This window comes from Salmo salar, chromosome 06, assembly GCF_965601325.2.
Source record: "Salmo salar chromosome 06, fSalSal1, whole genome shotgun sequence".
Lineage (NCBI taxonomy): Eukaryota > Metazoa > Chordata > Actinopteri > Salmoniformes > Salmonidae > Salmo > Salmo salar.
This window is the reverse complement of record NC_138296.1, coordinates 30,350,509-30,369,064: the sequence shown is the minus strand read 5'-3', so window position 1 is coordinate 30,369,064 and position 18,556 is coordinate 30,350,509. Positions and strand designations below refer to the sequence as shown.

Sequence of the window (18,556 nt, the reverse complement as noted above, 5' to 3'; positions counted from 1 at the left end):
TGAAAACAACTAGCCAATGAAAGGAGAGTGATTAGAGACGAGCAGTGAGATTGACCAATTATTTAATTGACAGGAGGCGGTAGCCTAATCACCGGTTAGGTCGGATGTCGACTTGCCTGACCGGATGGTGGAAGTTTTGTTTTGTGAGTTTGGTTGACTTTGAGTATTTTGTTCGTGTTTATAAGAACACGTTATTGTACTCCCACTAAATTGGGAGTTACACAATTGTAAACAGCATATTTTCCTTTGACAGAGTGAAGACAGGGCGGCTTGAAAGGTGGAATTCAACACTTCGGAGTAACCCGAGCACCTTGCTAACTAGTAACGTTAACGTAGTAGGCTAACGTTAGTTTGCTCTTCGGGAGGGGAGACGATCCAACGAAACCATGGGGAACCGGGGGATGGAAGATTTGATCCCCCTTATCAACAAACTTCAGGACGCTTTCAGTTCCATCGGCCAGAGTTGCAACTTGGACCTACCGCAAATTGCTGTGGTCGGTGGGCAGAGTGCTGGAAAAAGCTCGGTCTTGGAAAATTTCGTTGGCAGGTTGGTGGTGCTCAAAGCTAACGTTAGCTAGACAGCTATCATATTTGTGGTTTAGCTCACTCAATTCAATTTGCAAAAGCTCACTGGAGTCAGGTTTTAGAAAGGAATTTCGCTAGCTAGATAACCAGTTGGTAAAGTTGATCCGTGCTCCTAAACGGGTATTTGGTCACATACTCATTTACGCACTTGGCGTAAACAAACAAAACAAAACGAAAGAGGAGGAACGAAATGTTGACGTTAGATGCGACGTTTGCGTGGCAAGCCAGGGCGAATAACAAATGTTTCAAAGGAAACCGTGAAAAGTTGCCTGGAGGCACTGGTCTAGGACCAGAAATCTTACATAGTAGTATATAATTATGTAAGGAAATGAAACACAATGCAATAAATATGGACCAAATAACTTTGCTATCTAGCGTTTTGGGGGCAACTTGCTCCTGCGATAGTGTCAGCGGTTGTCAGCAGGGCCGAACACGGAAATTAAATCAGGCTACTCCAGTCGACTGATCAGTAGATTCGATTGATAACTTAATTATTTGTGTATTGTAGACTGTTCCCAGTACACATTGAATTGTTTTCCATTGAAGATGTAATTTCTAACTCTCTAGGTGACATGATGACATTACACAACAACAGAACACAACTACCTACAGTAACTGCTTGTTTCAGTCTGACAGGCTATGTTGAGCATAATCTGTATGGAGTGTAGTCTAGAGTTTAGGTATATGAAAAACATTTAGTTGAATATTAGGCTGCTTGTCCCCCTTTAATCCATTTAAATATGATGCTGCACTTGGCAAGATGGGGTACCACAAAGAGACCAACAACATTGTTTTCCCAGTGGTGTTTGCATAGGATCTGCTGTTATGTATAATTTCTATACTTTATGACTTTTATACCCTTTGCCTGCAAAAACAAAAGAATATTACCGGTAGTTAGGCACCGTATCCTGCGTAAATATACTGTATAGTTTTGTGGGGTCCAAAGAACTCGTTTATAGTGGGTGAGTAAAGAGATAATAGGTGGGTGTAGTGTAGACTGGAGAAAAATGTATTTTGTGTGATGTCACACTGGTGTTTAATCCCTTGAATGACTCCGTTCCATTACATTACACAAGTCATTGGAGGAATGGGTTTTGTTGATGTCCCCGACGCTCGGTCTGAACATTAACGTCTTGATCACACTGACAGCGTCATTGCATTTTGGTACACCAGGAGTACATTCATTTCCAATGGGACACTGCGTTTGCCTTGCAGCAGTGCGTTCTGTGTGGGGCATACGTTGGATTTATCGAAAGTATGCGTCCAACTGTACGCATAGACGGCTTGACAGAAATGTTAGCAGAAGGTGAATGTTAAACTTTTGTTGCACACATCCAGATGCTGCAAACCATTTTGCGCAAGCGCACTGTAGGTGTGATCAAGGCGTAACGTGCATCGCTTGCGGTACAGTTTTGGAAGTATATGGACCTTATCTTTCATATCAGTGGGAAATAATTTTCTAAAAACGAAAGCATAAATTGTTATATACCTTTTTTATAGGGTTAGGGTTACTGTTCTCATGACACCATATCTCCATGTTACAGCGCATGTTTATGCGGGACAGATGGACCACCTGGGCTAATTAGCTATCTAGCATGCTATGAACACCTGTGTGTAACGGAAGACGGCTGCCAGAAATGTGTTGTCACTGAAAAATACTGTCAGGTGCAACTGTGATAAAGCCTGTTAAAACATTGTATACTAAGTGTATGTTGTGCATAGTGAAATTATATTGGTGTAACATTAAAAGTAAAGAGCTTTATGATTCTAGAACCGTTTCGCAATTGAGAATCGATTCACGTTTAGATGGAGTTTTGGGCTTCCAGAGCCAGTCTACCTCTGAAAATATCAACATAAGATCCTTGGACCTTAAGGAGTAACGGTAGACTTGTTAAGAGTACATCTTGGGATAACTGGTGTTCTGCCCTTGTTTCAAAGGGAATCTTAGGTGTAGGCTTGTCTCCCACTAGTCTATTTATAAGTTCCATGCCACACCCGGAAATCGGCAGCGGGACAGGACCCACTATGCACAACCTATATTATGGCAGTCTATCACTAGGCTACAGCCTATACTTTTGTGTTGCACATAATAGCCTTGGGCCTAATACATTCCCACTCTGAGGCTAATTCATGCAAATGTGTACTTTATACATGTGCTGCACCAGTTTTTTTTTTTTTCTTCATTTATAATGCACTGACTGTCCCTCTCACTCACTAACCCAGTTTAGTGTTGGCTCAGGAGACTGTTGGATAGGATGTGTGTATGATGTATAAACAGCAGGTGTGTACCTGGCCCTGTGGGGTCTGTCAACATTTCCTATTTCCTTGCTAGCCTAGTCTGTTTTTAAACTAAAATGATCTATCGGCAAGAAATAGGCATTCAATAGAATTTCATGACTATAGCATTGTGTTGATTCATACAGCTTATTGCAGAAATAAGCAACTCATCATTTCCACTTTAGTGCTTCCTTTTTCTCACCCATTTGATTGCGAATTTCTACTGTTCAATAGAAAAGCAATCTTTCCTTGCCTGTTTGTGTTGTGCGCTCTAACCCACAGCCCGGTTCTGTCTCCCACATCAGCAGTGACACTCGTTAAGCAGGTTTTCCCAATTCAAACACTCAGAAGAAACACACACACACACACACACCTTTCTAGCTATGCATAGCCCTGTACCTCAAATACATGGAGCATTTCCATAGTCAAATGGAAGCATACTAGATGACCACTCAACACACATATGTAGTTTCAGATGAGGGACTTTGCACTCAAACAGCACTTGACACATCTCTGCTGTAATTAACATTAGTCATTTGCTGCTGACCTCAATTTGTCTACCAGAACAGACCTCCCACATTCCCCAGTTGACAGCTCTTAGGGAAGTAAGCTCACACACCGGTGCATGCACAAACACACAACAAAGCCATTTTACACTCATAGGGTTATACCCATACGAGAGAGACATTTACATTTAAGTAATTTAGCAGACGCTCTTATCCTGAGCGACTTACAGTAGTGAATGCACACATTTCATACAATGCATTTTTTTTTTTTTGTACTGGCCCCCTGTGGGAATCAAACCCACAACCCTGGCGTTGCACACACCATGCTGGCGTTGCAAACACCATGCTCTACCAACTGAGCCACAGGGAAGACGTGTAACGAGGGTCAGTGTGATGCTAACAGCTTAGCTTCCTCCACTGTCCGACTGCCCTTGCCTGGCTACCTAGACACCTTGCTCCGGCCAAATGCTACGCCACCCCCGCAGACCTTAGATCCAGACTCATTGCTGAGAAGGAACTGAGTACCTCCCCGACACTTTACCGAATGCGAACACATTCTGGGCCGTCTGATTGGTCCTGAAACCGATGGGTTGGGCCAGAGCCAGAACACGTGGGTAAAGCAGCTGTTTAAAAATGTGGCGTTGGCTTTGATACTCTGATTTAGAGACGATCCAATCGATGATGATTTTGTTTTGTATGACGCCCCTGGTCACCACAAATGACTTCAGTGATGGCAATCTCAGACTAAAGTATGTAGGGAATCACAGAGCAACGGAACAATTTAGTATGAGTCGTCAGGCCCATACTGGGCTTGAACCTGTGATTCTCTGCTTTGCAACACACGTGACCGCCCTCAACAACCTTCCAACTGGTTACGCCACCCAAAATATATCCAAATTGGATTGTTACCACCACATCATCAACATTAAGGGACATGGGCAGCTGTGAGGAGGAGGGTTTATTCTCCAGGTCTTTAACTGTTTTCCAGAGCTTCTTGGGGTTAGACCCACAGAGCGAGAATTGCTCCTTAAAGTAACTAACTTTGGCCTTCCGGATAGCCTGAGTGCACTTATTTGTCATTTGCCTGAACGAGAGCGTCAGCCTGAAGATGCTTGTGCCGAGCCTTTCGCCAAATGGAATTCTTGAGGAGGAGTTACTCTGCCTGAACACAGTCGAACCAGGGGCTGAACCTTTTTTTAATTCTCATTTTCTTTATGGGGCGTGTTTGTAACAATACCACTGAAAATATTTTAAAAAAATAAGGTACAAGCGTCTTCGACAGAGGGGATCAAGCGGATTCTATACAACTTTAGAGGCCAGGTCATAAAGGAAGGCTTGCTCAGTTGTTTTTATTTTTATTTTTTTAATCGAGCTTCTATGACACATCAGGACAGGTTGTTTCACTGAGCAGCCATTGCGAACACAGGCTGTAAAACAGTGATCACTAAGGTCATTACAGAAAACATCACACTGATACCTATCAGGATTGTTTGGGAGGATAACACCAAGGAGAGTAGCCTTTGGGGCGGCAGGTAGCCTAGTGGTTAGACCGTTGGGCCAGTAACCGAAAGGTTGCTAGATCGAATCCCTGAACTGACAAGGTAAAAATCTGTTCTGCCCCTGAACAAGGCAGTTAACCCACTGTTCCTAGGCCGTCATTGTAAATAAGAATTTGTTCTTAACTGACTTGCCTAGATTACATTTAAAAAAAATAAATAAAATAATAATACAAATCTGGGTGTTTTGGAGTCATACCTTGTGGGATTGGTAATAATCTGAAAGATGTAGTGAGTCCCGTTGCTTTAGGAGTTGGTCAGGTGGTTTAAGCATGTTCCAGTTTAGGTCACCTAGCAGGACAAATTCAGACTTAGTGTAAGGGGCCAGGAGAGAGCTTAGGGCAGGCAGGGTACAGGCCGGTGCTGATGGTGGCTAAAAACACCCAGCAACGGTCAACGGAGCTATTGGAAAGTTTAATGCTTGAAACCAGCGAATGAAATTGTTTAGGGACAGACCTGGTGGAGACAACGGAGCACTGAAGGTGATCCTTGGTAAAGTTTGCCACTCCACCACCTTTGGAAGATCTGTCTTGCTGAAAAAGGTTATAACCAGAAAGGTTAACATCAGTGTTCAAAACACTCTTTCTTAACCACATCTCAGTAATGACCAACACATTTGGATTGGAGCTGTGAACCTACACTTTTAATTGATACATTTTAGGCAATAAGCTTCTCGTGTTAACGTGCAGAAAACCCAGGCTTTTACAAGAGCAGAAATCAGTGAAACAGAGAGATCAGTGCACAAGTTAGAATTGGGGCTAGAAACAGTAGATGGGCCAGGGTCTACATGCACATTTCCAGATATCATCAGCAGTCAGGGCACGGCATAGGACAGCGAGAGCTCTGCAATGTTGATGTTTTATGACATCTGAATGTGCATCAGATGGCAACAAGATCATATTGTACAATTTCATCAGGTAACATGAATATAAAGCCGACGAGATGGATAGGATGGGATGCCAAGAGTCCATGTAACCAATAGAGTCAGAGTCCTGAGTGTGGGAACAAACAGTCTGTCCCACGGTTGGCTAAACAAGCACGTTCAGAGTCAACAAAGTGCACAGGAGTCATGAGGCAAATAGCATAAAGCAGCAGAAAGAAAGATAAGGACTTGGGGCTAGCCGTTGTAAGTTCAGAGTCACTCGCCCCAACAAGAGCTTGAGAGAGTAGCTCTCTGAGTCCAGTAGGCTATAAAAGTATGAGAGAAAATAAATCAATAGTAGTCCTATCCTAGTTAATTGAAGTGTTTCTGAGTAAGTTAATTAGCCTATCTAAAATTCCAATCAGTCCAAAGTGTGTGTGTGTGTGTGTGTGGTGTGTGTGTGTGCTGGAGGTGAGTGAAAGCCTGGAAGAGAGGGGGGAGTGTGGTGGGGGTACCTATAACAAACAGGGGGGAGACAGGGCAGACGGTGAACAGAGAGGGGGGAGTGTGGCGGGGGTACCTATAACAAACAGGGGGGAGACAGGGCAGACGGTGAACAGAGAGGGGGGAGTGTGGCGGGGGTACCTATAACAAACAGGGGGGAGACAGGCCAGGGCAGACGGTGAACAGAGAGGGGGGGAGTGTGGTGGGGGTACCTATAACAAACAGGGGGGAGACAGGCCAGGGCAGACGGTGAACAGAGAGGGGGGGAGTGTGGCGGGGGTACCTATAACAAACAGGGGGGAGACAGGGCAGACGGTGAACAGAGAGGGGGGAGTGTGGTGGGGGTACCTATAACAAACAGGGGGGAGACAGGCCAGGGCAGACGGTGAACAGATGGCCAGGTGGAATCCAAGCAGCAGGCAACGGGAGTAGGTGTCACAGCCACTTGGGAGAAGCTTTTTTCGGGAGGCAGATTCCTTGTAGAAAATCCCAACTATCTAGCTAACATAGCTAGCAAGTCTCTGTCCACCATTCATAACACGGAAGGGTTTGGGTGCTGCTGCCGATCACTATGGCAATTAGACTGTTAGAAATGTTTTCTTCTGTTTTGATGTAGTTTTTGGGTAGTTTTTGTTACATAAGTTCAAATCAACATGTATTCATCATATGCACAGGATAGAGCATAAACGGTGCAATACATTTTTTTTTTCTTGTGGACTTCCTCAACACTGCAGTAATAATAATACAATTATCAGTAAAACTAATACTGTCATTAATAGTATAAAAGTGTACAATAAAGTCATAAAAAAATCAAGTAATAACTAAGGATTTATTGTAAGCATTTACGGAATATACTGTGAATATTACAATGTCAGTGTGCTGATATCAAGTTGTGTTAAAAGGTACTTAAGAGGTACTTAGGCTATATGAAGTGTTTTAGCTCTTGGTTTGAGACAGGCTTTCTTTAAGAGAGTATGGCTCCTGTGGCATAATGCAAGCTACAGAAGCAAACATACATGGCATGTGGGTGAAAGAGAAACCTTCTGAGAGAGAAGTGGAGAGTTTGACTCATTTTTCTGAATATCATTTGAAGTAGCGTCATACCATCCCGGACGTTCCTCTGGGGGTGAAGATGGTCATTTCTGTCAGTGTGGACATGGAGACATGCGAGAGAAGTGTAATGACAGACTGGTTGTGGAGGTTTCTCTCTCTCTGTCTCTCTCTCTGTCTCTCTGTCTCTCTGTGTGGGGGGGGAGGGGTATATCTCTGTCTACAGCAGCAACAATGAATGAGTCCAGCAGTGGGAGTGGGAATACACCCTAGAAATTAGAGCAGCTCTTGTTCTGTCCCGCCTTGGCTGCCTGCCTCCGCACTTTTGTTGTGCTAGGTGAATTCCGTTGAGCTCTGATGTCATCTAGCCTAATGGTTGACTGGCAGCCGCTTAAGTCTTTGACTCTGACTCGTGCGTTTCTCTTCCATTGATGACTATAACGTTTCACAACATGCAAAAGTCAGTTCGGTTGTCATTGAAATGTACCACCGCAAGATATCTTGTAATGAGTGGTGTAGCAGGAGTTGAAGTAGGCATTTCATAAGGCAGTCTAATTGAATGTGGAACTCCGTCTCCCAGGTGCCCTGCTGCTATTGACTGCCGCTGGTCAGGTGGGATGGCGTTAGTCCGCGGTATTCTGTTCATGTTGGAGACGTGATTGACTTTCCTTGTTGTTCCCTGAAACTGAACAGAGTTCTTGTTTTGTTTTTTTTTTGCGTGATTTTAGGACGTGTTTATACATCGAATCTAATTACGCTGCAGCTAGCGACTGGAACGAGCTGCAAAAACCACTCAAACTGGACCGTTTTATCTCCATCTCTTCATTCAAAGACTCAATCATGGACACTCTTACTGACAGTTGTGGCTGCTTCACGTGATGTATTGTTGTCTCTACCCTCTTACCCTTTGTGCTTTTGTCTGTGCCCAATAATGTTTACCATGTTTTGTGCTGCTGCCCAGTGGCGGTTCTAGACCATTTCAACTGGGGAGGGCATTTGTACTGTTAGAGGGGCCAGTTACATTAGATGTCATATCGTTTTCTTCACTGCATTGCAGGCAAAAGACCATGTTCATAATCATCATCGTTGCCACTGTCTAATAACGGATGTAAAAAAAGAACGATAAACACATTTTTGCTATGTAAAGATTATTTCATACTCCACATTTAGGGGGGCCACAAGGGGGTACGAAATTGTTGTCACAGGGGCACTGCCCCCCCCCCCCCCGAACAGCTAGTGCTGCTGCCATGTGCTGCTGCCGTGTTGTCATGTTGTGTTGCTGCCATGCCGTGTTGTCATGTGTTGCTGCCATGCCGTGTTGTCATGTGTTGCTGCCATGCTGTGTTGTCTTAGATCTGTCTTGTTGTGGTGTCTCTCTGGTCGTGATGTGTGTTTTGTCCTATGTTTTTATTAGATTTTTTTTATTTTTTTTTAATCCCCCGTCCCTGCAGGAGGCCTTTTGGTAGGTCATCATTGTAAATAAGAATTTGTTCTTAACTGACTTGCCTAGTTAAATATAAAATAAAAACACTCTGACTCAGCAACTGTGTGTCTGTGTGTCTATGTACTTTGCTGACACCCAGGAGGATATTTTGAAATACTGGTTAAAAGCTTCTGTGCGTTTGAGCATTGCAATAAGTTCCTGTCCAGGGGGAATAAGTAATAGAGGGGTACTAGCCTAACCCTGGCTGCTCCCCTTCTCAGAGAGTCATCTGACATGGCTGCATCTAAACTGCTGAAATACTACCAACACCTGTACTCTAATAAACAAATACCACACTAAGGACAATAACGCTATTAGCAGATGCTGCCATTAAATGGTTACCACTCTGCTTTGGCTTTCTGTAGAATGGTTCTGTGTGCTGAATTGCACTCTGTGGTATTAGTAAAATGTAATTTTCCATGCTTTTCTCATTTTTTTTAATGTGTATGTGTGTTATTGGACTATAAATAACTTGATGTAGATCATTGAGGATCTTGTGGTCTCCACTCTGGCTCTCTGTGTGGCTGTTGGACTGTGATGTCATTGTCCCTGGGGGCGGGAGTATGGAGGTCATATCTAGCTGTACAAGCTGGTTGGGGCTGGGCTGTTATCTGATTTGCTGTGCTGGCAGCGGAGTAGAGGAGACTTGGGGACTGTGAACCTGGGAGGTGACCAGGAACTGACTGACTCGCATGGTTTGCAAATTGGAAGGTTTTTCCTAAATGGTAACAAATTGAGGGGAAATGATGCAAACCCCTTGGATGGAAAAGCAATAGGAATGTTGACCATCTAAAATCTCTCTTGTACATCAAGCTGCATCTTTGCAAAAGCTCATACTGTCCACTCAGCTTTTGTAGTCTATTTGATTCTTGAAAGTGGACTGAAAGCCTGGCGAGGCAGTCAGACTTGAGGCTGTGAATGCTGGAACCATAATGATAGAGGTCTAAGATGCACATGAGTTAATCCCACGCCTCTCACCAAACCTCAGACCCATGTTTGTGTTCCACACCCCTCCTGGTAAACCATACAGTGACCTCAACATTTTAGTCTACTACACAGTCATCCACGTACAAAGTCTACTACACACTGTCTACTACACAGTCATCCATGGCCACCGTCTACTACAGCGTCATCCAGAAACAGTCTACTACACACAGTCTACTACAGTCATCTTAATCTTTTTGCAGCTTAATGAAAACAGACAAACATTATTAATAATTATAATTTATTAACTGAACATGCTAACCTTTGTTTAAACATTTTACTATGGAACCATTTTATATTTAGATCAGGCCTGTACTCTACACAGACCGGCGCACCATAACCAATCAGAGCTGCAGTAGGTTTATGTGCAAATAGCCATAGCCATATATGGATCTGCCATTCACTTTGAACTGGACTGTGTTTACAGCATGAGTGGTCACTAGTAGATGCGCTTGTTTTGAGATCAAAGCGAGAGCTGCATGTAGCCACCTGTGCACATGTGTTCATATTCCTTGCTAGTTAGTGAGTTATCCCAGTTATAGCTGCAGTCATCTCATGGGTCAATGGAGTGGTTGCTTCCTGGAAGACTTCAAAATGTGTGCTTTTCTAGCCATCTTTTAAAAGTGAGTCAGTTAACCTCTTACATCTAGACGTTCCGCTAGCGGAACACCTGCTCCAATATCCAATGATAGGCGTGGCGCGAATTACAAATTCCTCAAAAATCCCAAAACTTCAATTTTTCAAACATATGACTATTTCACAGCATTTTAAAGACAAGACTCTCCTTTATCTAACCACACTGTCCGATTTCAAAAAGGGTTTACAGCGAAAGCAAAACATTAGATTATGTCAGCAGAGTACCAAGCCAGAAATAATCAGACACCCATTTTTCAAGCTAGCATATAATGTCACAAAAACCCAGAAGACAGCTAAATGCAGCACTAACCTTTGATGATCTTCATCAGGTGACACACCTAGGACATTATGTTATACAATACATGCATGTTTTGTTCAATCAAGTTCATATTTATATCAAAAAACAGCTTTTTACATTAGCATGTGACGTTCAGAACTAGCAAACTTCCGGGGAATTTGCTAACAATTTACTAAATTACTCACGATAAACGTTCACAAAAAGCATAACAATTATTTTAAGAATTATAGATACAGAACTCCTCTATGCACTCGATATGTCCGATTTTTAAAATAGCTTTTTGGTGAAAGCACATTTTGCAATATTCTAAGTACATAGCCCAGGCATCACGGGCTAGCTATTTAGACACCCGGCAAGTTTAGCACTCACCAATATCAGATTTACTATTATAAAAGTTTGATTACCTTTTGTTGTCTTCGTCAGAATGCACTCCCAGGACTGCTACTTCAATAACAAATGTTGGTTTGGTCCAAAATAATCCATCGTTATATCCGAATAGCGGCGTTTTGTTTGTGCGTCCCAGACACTATCCGAATGGTAAAGAAGGGTCGCGCGCATGGCGCAATTCGGGACAAAAAAAATCTAAATATTCCATTACCGTACTTCGAAGCCTGTAAACCGCTGTTTAAAATCCATTTTTATGCCATTTTTCTCGTAAAAAAGCGATAATATTCCGACCGGGAATGTCCATTTAGCTAAACAGAGGAAAGAAAACAAAGCTTTCGGTCGACGCGGGCACGAGCCTGAGTCTCACAGTACTGTAACCAGCCACTACCCAAACGCGCTACTTTTTTTCAGCCAGAGCCTGCAAAGCCACGATTCAGCGTTTTGCCGCCTTCTGAGAGCCTATGGCAGCCGTAGGAAGTGTCACGGGACAGCTAAGATCCTCACTCTTCAATAAACAGAGACAAGAAGAACGGCCACTTCCTGCATGAAATCTTCTCAGGTTTTTGCCTGCCATATGAGTTCTGTTATACTCACAGACACCATTCAAACAGTTTTAGAAACTTTAGGGTGTTTTCTATCCAAAGCCAATAATTATATGCATATTCTAGTTACTGGGCAGGAGTAGTAACCAGATTAAATCGGGTACGTTTTTTATCCAGCCGTGAAAATACTGCCCCCTAGCCATAACAGGTTAAAGAGCTTTTCTTTTGTCTTAAAGGGGCAGTGTTGTATTTTGAGACTGTATTGAATTGCTAAGTGTAATAATAGGTAGAGGGTAGCATAATTTATCTGATTCTCTGTAATAATGGTATGGGAATAATGCATTTTATTTTGTAAAAGGGTTTCTTGCATCAAACAACACATTTTCAGTCACCTTGTCTGAAGGACAAGTGGATAAACAGGTTAATGCCAGGCCCTGCATGTTTTTTTCAAAAGTCTCATGGAATGTACAGTAGTTGCTCCACTGAAAGTTTTGCAATTATGCTGCGGGACTTGGAGGTAATTTGGGCTTCATTGCGGGGAGGGGGGGTCACAGGCAACACACAGGCAACACCTTAAGGGGCATTGCACTAATAATGGCGCTGACTAGGGAAACGTTCCCGTTGTTCTGTTCTTAGTGCCAGTCTGCACGTTCAAACTAAAACAATGTAACTAACAATGGCATCTTTATACTTTCGTTTAATAAAATAATTATAAAAATACTCTTTCAAAATGCCGATGTTGGTTTATTTAGTTATGGACCATAACGAATTACTATGGGAATAAATATCACTGAATTACAGAAATATTGGAACAAAGTTGTCTAATGAAGGTAAACAAATTGTTGCTTACTGGAAAATACTCTTTCAAACACACATGATCACGTTGTACAGCGCCATAATGGATATTAGCAGGGCTATATTTTGGCCTTTATTGGCAGCGCACAATTGGCCCAGCGTTTCTCTCCCTCTAAAAACAGAAATACATGTTTTGGCATTTACAAATATTATTTTGGCCTTTTATTCAGATTACAATCGCTCTCTTATGTTTATTTAAAATTATTATATATTATCAAGTTGTTGACAGTCATATAGCCCAGCATCTACATAAAGCTGAGTGACTCACTCATTCATGGTTTTGGATCAAAATAAATAAGTACCAACATGCTTTCTCGTAGTCTTTAATAAAGAAATGTTTTGGCCTGGACACCATGTACAGTATTATAATAGCCCATTATGGGCTATTAGCAGGACAATATACCTTTACCAACACCTCTCTGTATTTTGATACATTGTGGATGGGTGCTCCTGCAGTGCAAAATGCATTGCTACAGATGCAGGTTCGATACCCATGCCGGCCGCCACCGGGAAACCCATGAGGTGGCTTTTGGATTTAATTTAGATTCCTCCAATCCTCTATGAAATTATTGGCGGAGAGTCATGTCATATTTTTTGATATACTGTAGGCCTACCGTAGATGACGTGAGTCTCACTAGTGTTGAGTAATGTGGTGTAGGTCTTATTTATTTAAAGAGCATATTGAAGTTAGAAGCAATAGGATTTGAAGCAATAGCCTACAACTATTTTAGAACCTTTCCCGCTGCTCTGAGACAAGCATGGGGACTGGTCTTGATATATCAATGAGATTTTTGTTTTCTCTGAATCTCTGTGTGTATTGGTTAGACTAGAATTAGAAAATATTATGCTCTTAGTGTAACCTTTTATTTAACTTGACAAGTCAGTTAACCTGTTATGGCTAGGGGGCAGTATTTTCACAGCCGGATAAAAAACGCACCCGATTTAATCTGATTATTACTCCTGCCCAGAAACTAGAATATGCATATAATTATTAGCTTTGGATAGAAAACACTCCAAAGTTTCTAAAACTGTTTGAATTGTGTCTGTGAGTATAACAGAACTCATTTGGCAGGCCAAAACCTGAGAAGATTCCATGCAGGAAGTTTTTTATCCGGATGTGAAAATACTGCCCCCTAGCCCAAAGAAGTAAAAATAATTTGTTTTTTGTGAACGTTTATTGTGAGTAATTTAGTAAATTCACCGGAGGTTTGCGGGGGGTATGCTAGTTCTGAACGTCACATGCTAATGTAAAAAGCTGTTTTTTGATATAAATACACTGCTCAAAAAAATAAAGGGAACACTTAAACAACGCAATGTAACTCCAAGTCAATCACACTTCTGTGAAATCAAACTGTCCACTTAGGAAGCAACACTGATTGACAATAAATTTCACATGCTGTTGTGCAAATAGAACAGACAACAGGTGGAAATTATAGGCAATTAGCAAGACACCCCCAATAAAGGAGTGGTTCTGCAGGTGGGGACCACAGACCACTTCTCAGTTTCTATGCTTCCTGGCTGATGTTTTGGTCACTTTTGAATGCTGGCGGTGCTTTCACTCTAGCGGTAGCATGAGACAGAGTCTACAAACCACACAAGTAGCTCAGGTAGTGCCGCTCATCCAGGATGGCACATCAATGCGAGCTGTGGCAAGAAGGTTTGCTGTGTCTGTCAGCATAGTGTCCAGAGCATGGAGGCACTACCAGGAGACAGGCCAGTACATCAGGAGACGTGGAGGAGGCCGTAGGAGGGCAACAACCCAGCAGCAGGACCGCTACCTCCGCCTTTGTGCAAGGAGGAGCAGGAGGAGCACTGCCAGAGCCCTGCAAAATGACCTCCAGCAGGCCACAAATGTGCATGTGTCTGCTCAAACGGTCAGAAACAGACTCCATGAGGGTGGTATGAGGGCCCGACGTCCACAGGTGGGGGTTGTGCTTACAGCGAAACACCGTGCAGGACATTTGGCATTTGCCAGAGAACACCAAGATTGGCAAATTCGCCAATGGCGCCCTGTGCTCTTCACAGATGAAAGCAGGTTCACACTGAGCACGTGACAGACGTGACAGTCTGGAGACGCCGTGGAGAACGTTCTGCTGCCTGCAACATCCTCCAGCATGACCGGTTTGGTGGTGGGTCAGTCATGGTGTGGGGTGGCATTTCTTTGGGGGGCCGCACAGCCCTCCATGGGCTCGCCAGAGGTAGCCTGACTGCCATTAGGTACCGAGATGAGATCCTCAGACCCATTGTGAGACCATATGCTGGTGCTGCTGGCCCTGGGTTCCTCCTAATGCTAGACCTCATGTGGCTGGAGTGTGTCAGCAGTTCCTGCAAGAGGAAGGCATTGATGCTATGGACTGGCCCGTCCGTTCCCCAGACCTGAATCCAATTGAGCACATCTGGGACATCATGTCTCGCTCCATCCACCAACGCCACGTTGCACCACAGACTGTCCAGGAGTTGGCGGATGCTTTACTCCAGGTCTGGGAGGAGATCCCTCAGGAGACTATCCGCCACCTCATCAGGAGCATGCCCAGGCGTTGTAGGGAGGTCATACAGGCACGTGGAGGCCACACACACTACTGAGCCTCATTTTGACTTGTTTTAACCTCTTACATCTAGACGTTCCGCTAGCGGAACACCTGCTCCAATATCCAATGATAGGCGTGGCGCGAATTACAAATTCCTCAAAAATCCCAAAACTTCAATTTTTCAAACATATGACTATTTCACAGCATTTTAAAGACAAGACTCTCCTTTATCTAACCACACTGTCCGATTTCAAAAAGGCTTTACAGCGAAAGCAAAACATTAGATTATGTCAGCAGAGTACCCAGCAAGAAATAATCAGACACCCATTTTTCAAGCTAGCATATAATGTCACAAAAAACAAAACCACAGATAAATGCAGCACTAACCTTTGATGATCTTCATCAGATGACAACCCTAGGACATTATGTTATACAATACATGCATGTTTTGTTCAATCAAGTTCATATACTGCTCAAAAAAATAAAGGGAACACTTAAACAACACATCCTAGATCTGAATTAAAGAAATAATCTTATTAAATACTTTTTTCTTTACATAGTTGAATGTGCTGACAACAAAATCACACAAAAATAATCAATGGAAATCCAATTTATCAACCCATGGAGGTCTGGATTTGGAGTCACACTCAAAATTAAAGTGGAAAACCACACTACAGGCTGATCCAACTTTGATGTAATGTCCTTAAGAACAAAGTCTTATTTACAAGGCCAGCCTACTCCTTCTTGAGCTAAATTTAGCTAGATTCTATAGATAAATAGCCCAGTACTGTACTCCAGACCGTCACGTTGTACAGCGCCATATTTTCCATTCCATCCTAATGGAAACCCAGAGGGTTTTTCATTTTTCTTGGAATAGAAACACCATAATATTAATTAAGCAAGTACCAGTCAAAAGTTTGGACACCTACTCATTCCAGGCTTTTTATTTATTTTTTACTATTTTCTACATTGTGGAATAATAGTGAAGACATCACAACTACAAAATAACACATATGGAATCGGTTAAGAACAAATTCTTATTTACAAGGACAGACTACTCCTTCCTCTCCGTCGGGGAATTGAACCCCGGTCTCCCGCGTGCCAGCACGACACGGGGATTCTTTAGCTAAATAGCCCAGTACTGTAGCCTACTCCCGACCATCACGTTGTACAGCGCCATATTTTCCATTCCATCCTAACGGAAACCCAGAGTTTTTTTTCTTTTTTTTTCTTGGAATAGACACACCATTTTCAGAAATGTTGCTTAATGAATTTTCTTAACCTGTTAGGGCTAGGGGGCAGTATTTGCACGGCTGGATACATTTTTTTTTACCCGATTTAATCTGGTTACTAATCCTACCCAGTAACTAGAATATGCATATACTTATTATATATGGATAGAAAACACTCTAAAGTTTCTAAAACAGTTTGAATGGTGTCTGTGAGTATAACAGAACTCATTTGGCAGGCAAAACCCTGAGACATTTTCTGACAGGAAGTGGATACCTGATGTGTTGTATTACCTTTAAACCTATCCCATTGAAAAACACAGGGGCTGAGGAATATTTTGGCACTTCCTATTGCTTCCACTAGATGTCACCAGCCTTTACAAAGTGTTTTGAGTCTTCTGGAGGGAGATCTGACCGAACAAGAGCCATGGTACGATGATGGCCCATTAGACACCTGGCGCGCGAGTTCATGTTGGGTACCCTCGTTCCAATACGTTATAAAAGAGTATGCATTCGTCCACCTTGAATATTATTCATGTTCTGGTTAAAAAAGGCCCTAATGATTTATGCTATACAACGTTTGACATGTTTGAACGAACGTAAATATATTTTTTCCCCTCGTTCATGACGAGAAGTCCGGCTGGCTTAGATCATGTGCTAACAAGACGGAGATTTTTGGACATAAATGATGAGCTTTTTTGAACAAAACTACATTCGTTATGGACCAGTGATACCTGGAAGTGACATCTGATGAAGCGAATCAAAGGTAATGGATTATTTACATAGTATTTTCGATTTTAGATCTCCCCAACATGACGTCTAGTCTGTATCGCAACGCGTATTTTTCTGGGCGCAGTGCTCAGATTATTGCAAAGTGTGATTTCCCAGTAAGGTTATTTTTAAATCTGGCAAGTTGATTGCGTTCAAGAGATGTAAATCTATAATTCTTTAAATGACAATATAATATTTTACCAATGTTTTCTAATTTTAATTATTTAATTTGTGGTGTTGACTTGACTGCCGGTTATTGGAGGGAAACGATTTCCTCAACATCAATGCCATAGTAAAACGCTGTTTTTGGATATAAATATGAACTTGATAGAACTAAAAATGCATGCATTGTCTAACATAATGTCCTAGGAGTGTCATCTGATGGAGATTGTAGAAGGTTTTATGGTTTTGGTGACCCTGTCTTTGAATTGACAAAACATTACACACAACTCTTGTAAATGTACTGTCCTAACATACTCTAAATTTATGCTTTCGCCGTAAAACCTTTTTGAAATCGTAAAACGTGGTTAGATTAAGGAGATGTTTATCTTTCAAAGGGTGTAAAATAGTTGTATGTTTGAAAAATTTGAATTTTGACATTTATTTGGATTCAAATTTGCCGCTCTTGAAATGCACCTGCTGTTGATGGAGTGCACCACGGGGGGGACGCTAGCGTCCCACCTAGCCCATAGAGGTTAATATCAGTCCCATATACTATGTTCTTACAAAAAAGGTTTTAAATTCTCTAGTACAGCCACTATTGAAGGCTATCAAATGCTTCTCAATGATGCCCTCCGGTGGTCAAACTAGCACTAACTAGCATTAATGGTACCAGTGGTTGACACTTAAATAACGTACCATAGAATTCTGCGACACCGTGCAAGCTGCGCCGCTGTACGCTGCAACTTTTAAAGGACGAACCACTGTATGCCTACACTGAACACCACACATTTGCTGCTACTGTAGACTGAATGATAGAACAGCTATTTCCGTAATGTTATGGGATGCTTTTTCTCTCAATTTTGATGGTAGGCCACTCTGGTAGGCATACATTATGATGAAATAGCCACAGTACACTACTTGGCCACTTAAAACTGTAAGTTAAAGCGGGTACAGCCTCCGTGTTCACAGTAAGCACACGCCGGAAGTTGCACAGAATTTGGACAATGATCAAATTTGCACTCTGCTGACCTGAAATTTGCACATTTCCCTCAAAAAATTTTAAGAACATTGCTTAGAACTATAAGTTAAGCATAACTTTAGGAAATCTAAGATGCGTGAAATAAATGATATCCAGCTCAGAGCTCCAGCTATGCATTTGGTTTGCTAACTAGCTAGCTAAATGGCTAGATGTCAAGATCAAGCTTCTTGGTTACAGCAGAGACTGGATCAACATCCCTGTTGCCTAAATTGTTTTGTGCGCCCCAAAATATAAATAAAATATACATTATTTTGAAATGGCAGCCCTTGTCTGCACTTCAGGTAATACTGTATACCCTGAAA

General features: G+C 42.3%; 1 protein-coding gene across 19 annotated transcripts in view; it reads left to right on the top strand.

The window, feature by feature from the left end:
• The first annotated feature begins 55 nt into the window (after positions 1 to 55).
• The window catches only part of LOC106601595 (dynamin-2), a 47,824-nt gene continuing 29,323 nt past the window's right edge, over positions 56 to 18,556 (top strand). For 6 of the 19 annotated variants that reach the window (XM_045720081.2, XM_045720091.2, XM_045720087.2 and 3 more), the window contains exon 1: positions 112 to 547. In XM_045720081.2, the coding sequence (XP_045576037.1) occupies positions 387 to 547 (161 nt within the window). In that variant the 5' untranslated portion in view covers positions 112 to 386. Of the gene's footprint in view, positions 548 to 18,556 lie in introns of all 19 variants that reach the window. The other 13 variants (XM_045720088.2, XM_045720082.2, XM_045720084.2 and 10 more) reach the window with 5 other exon arrangements.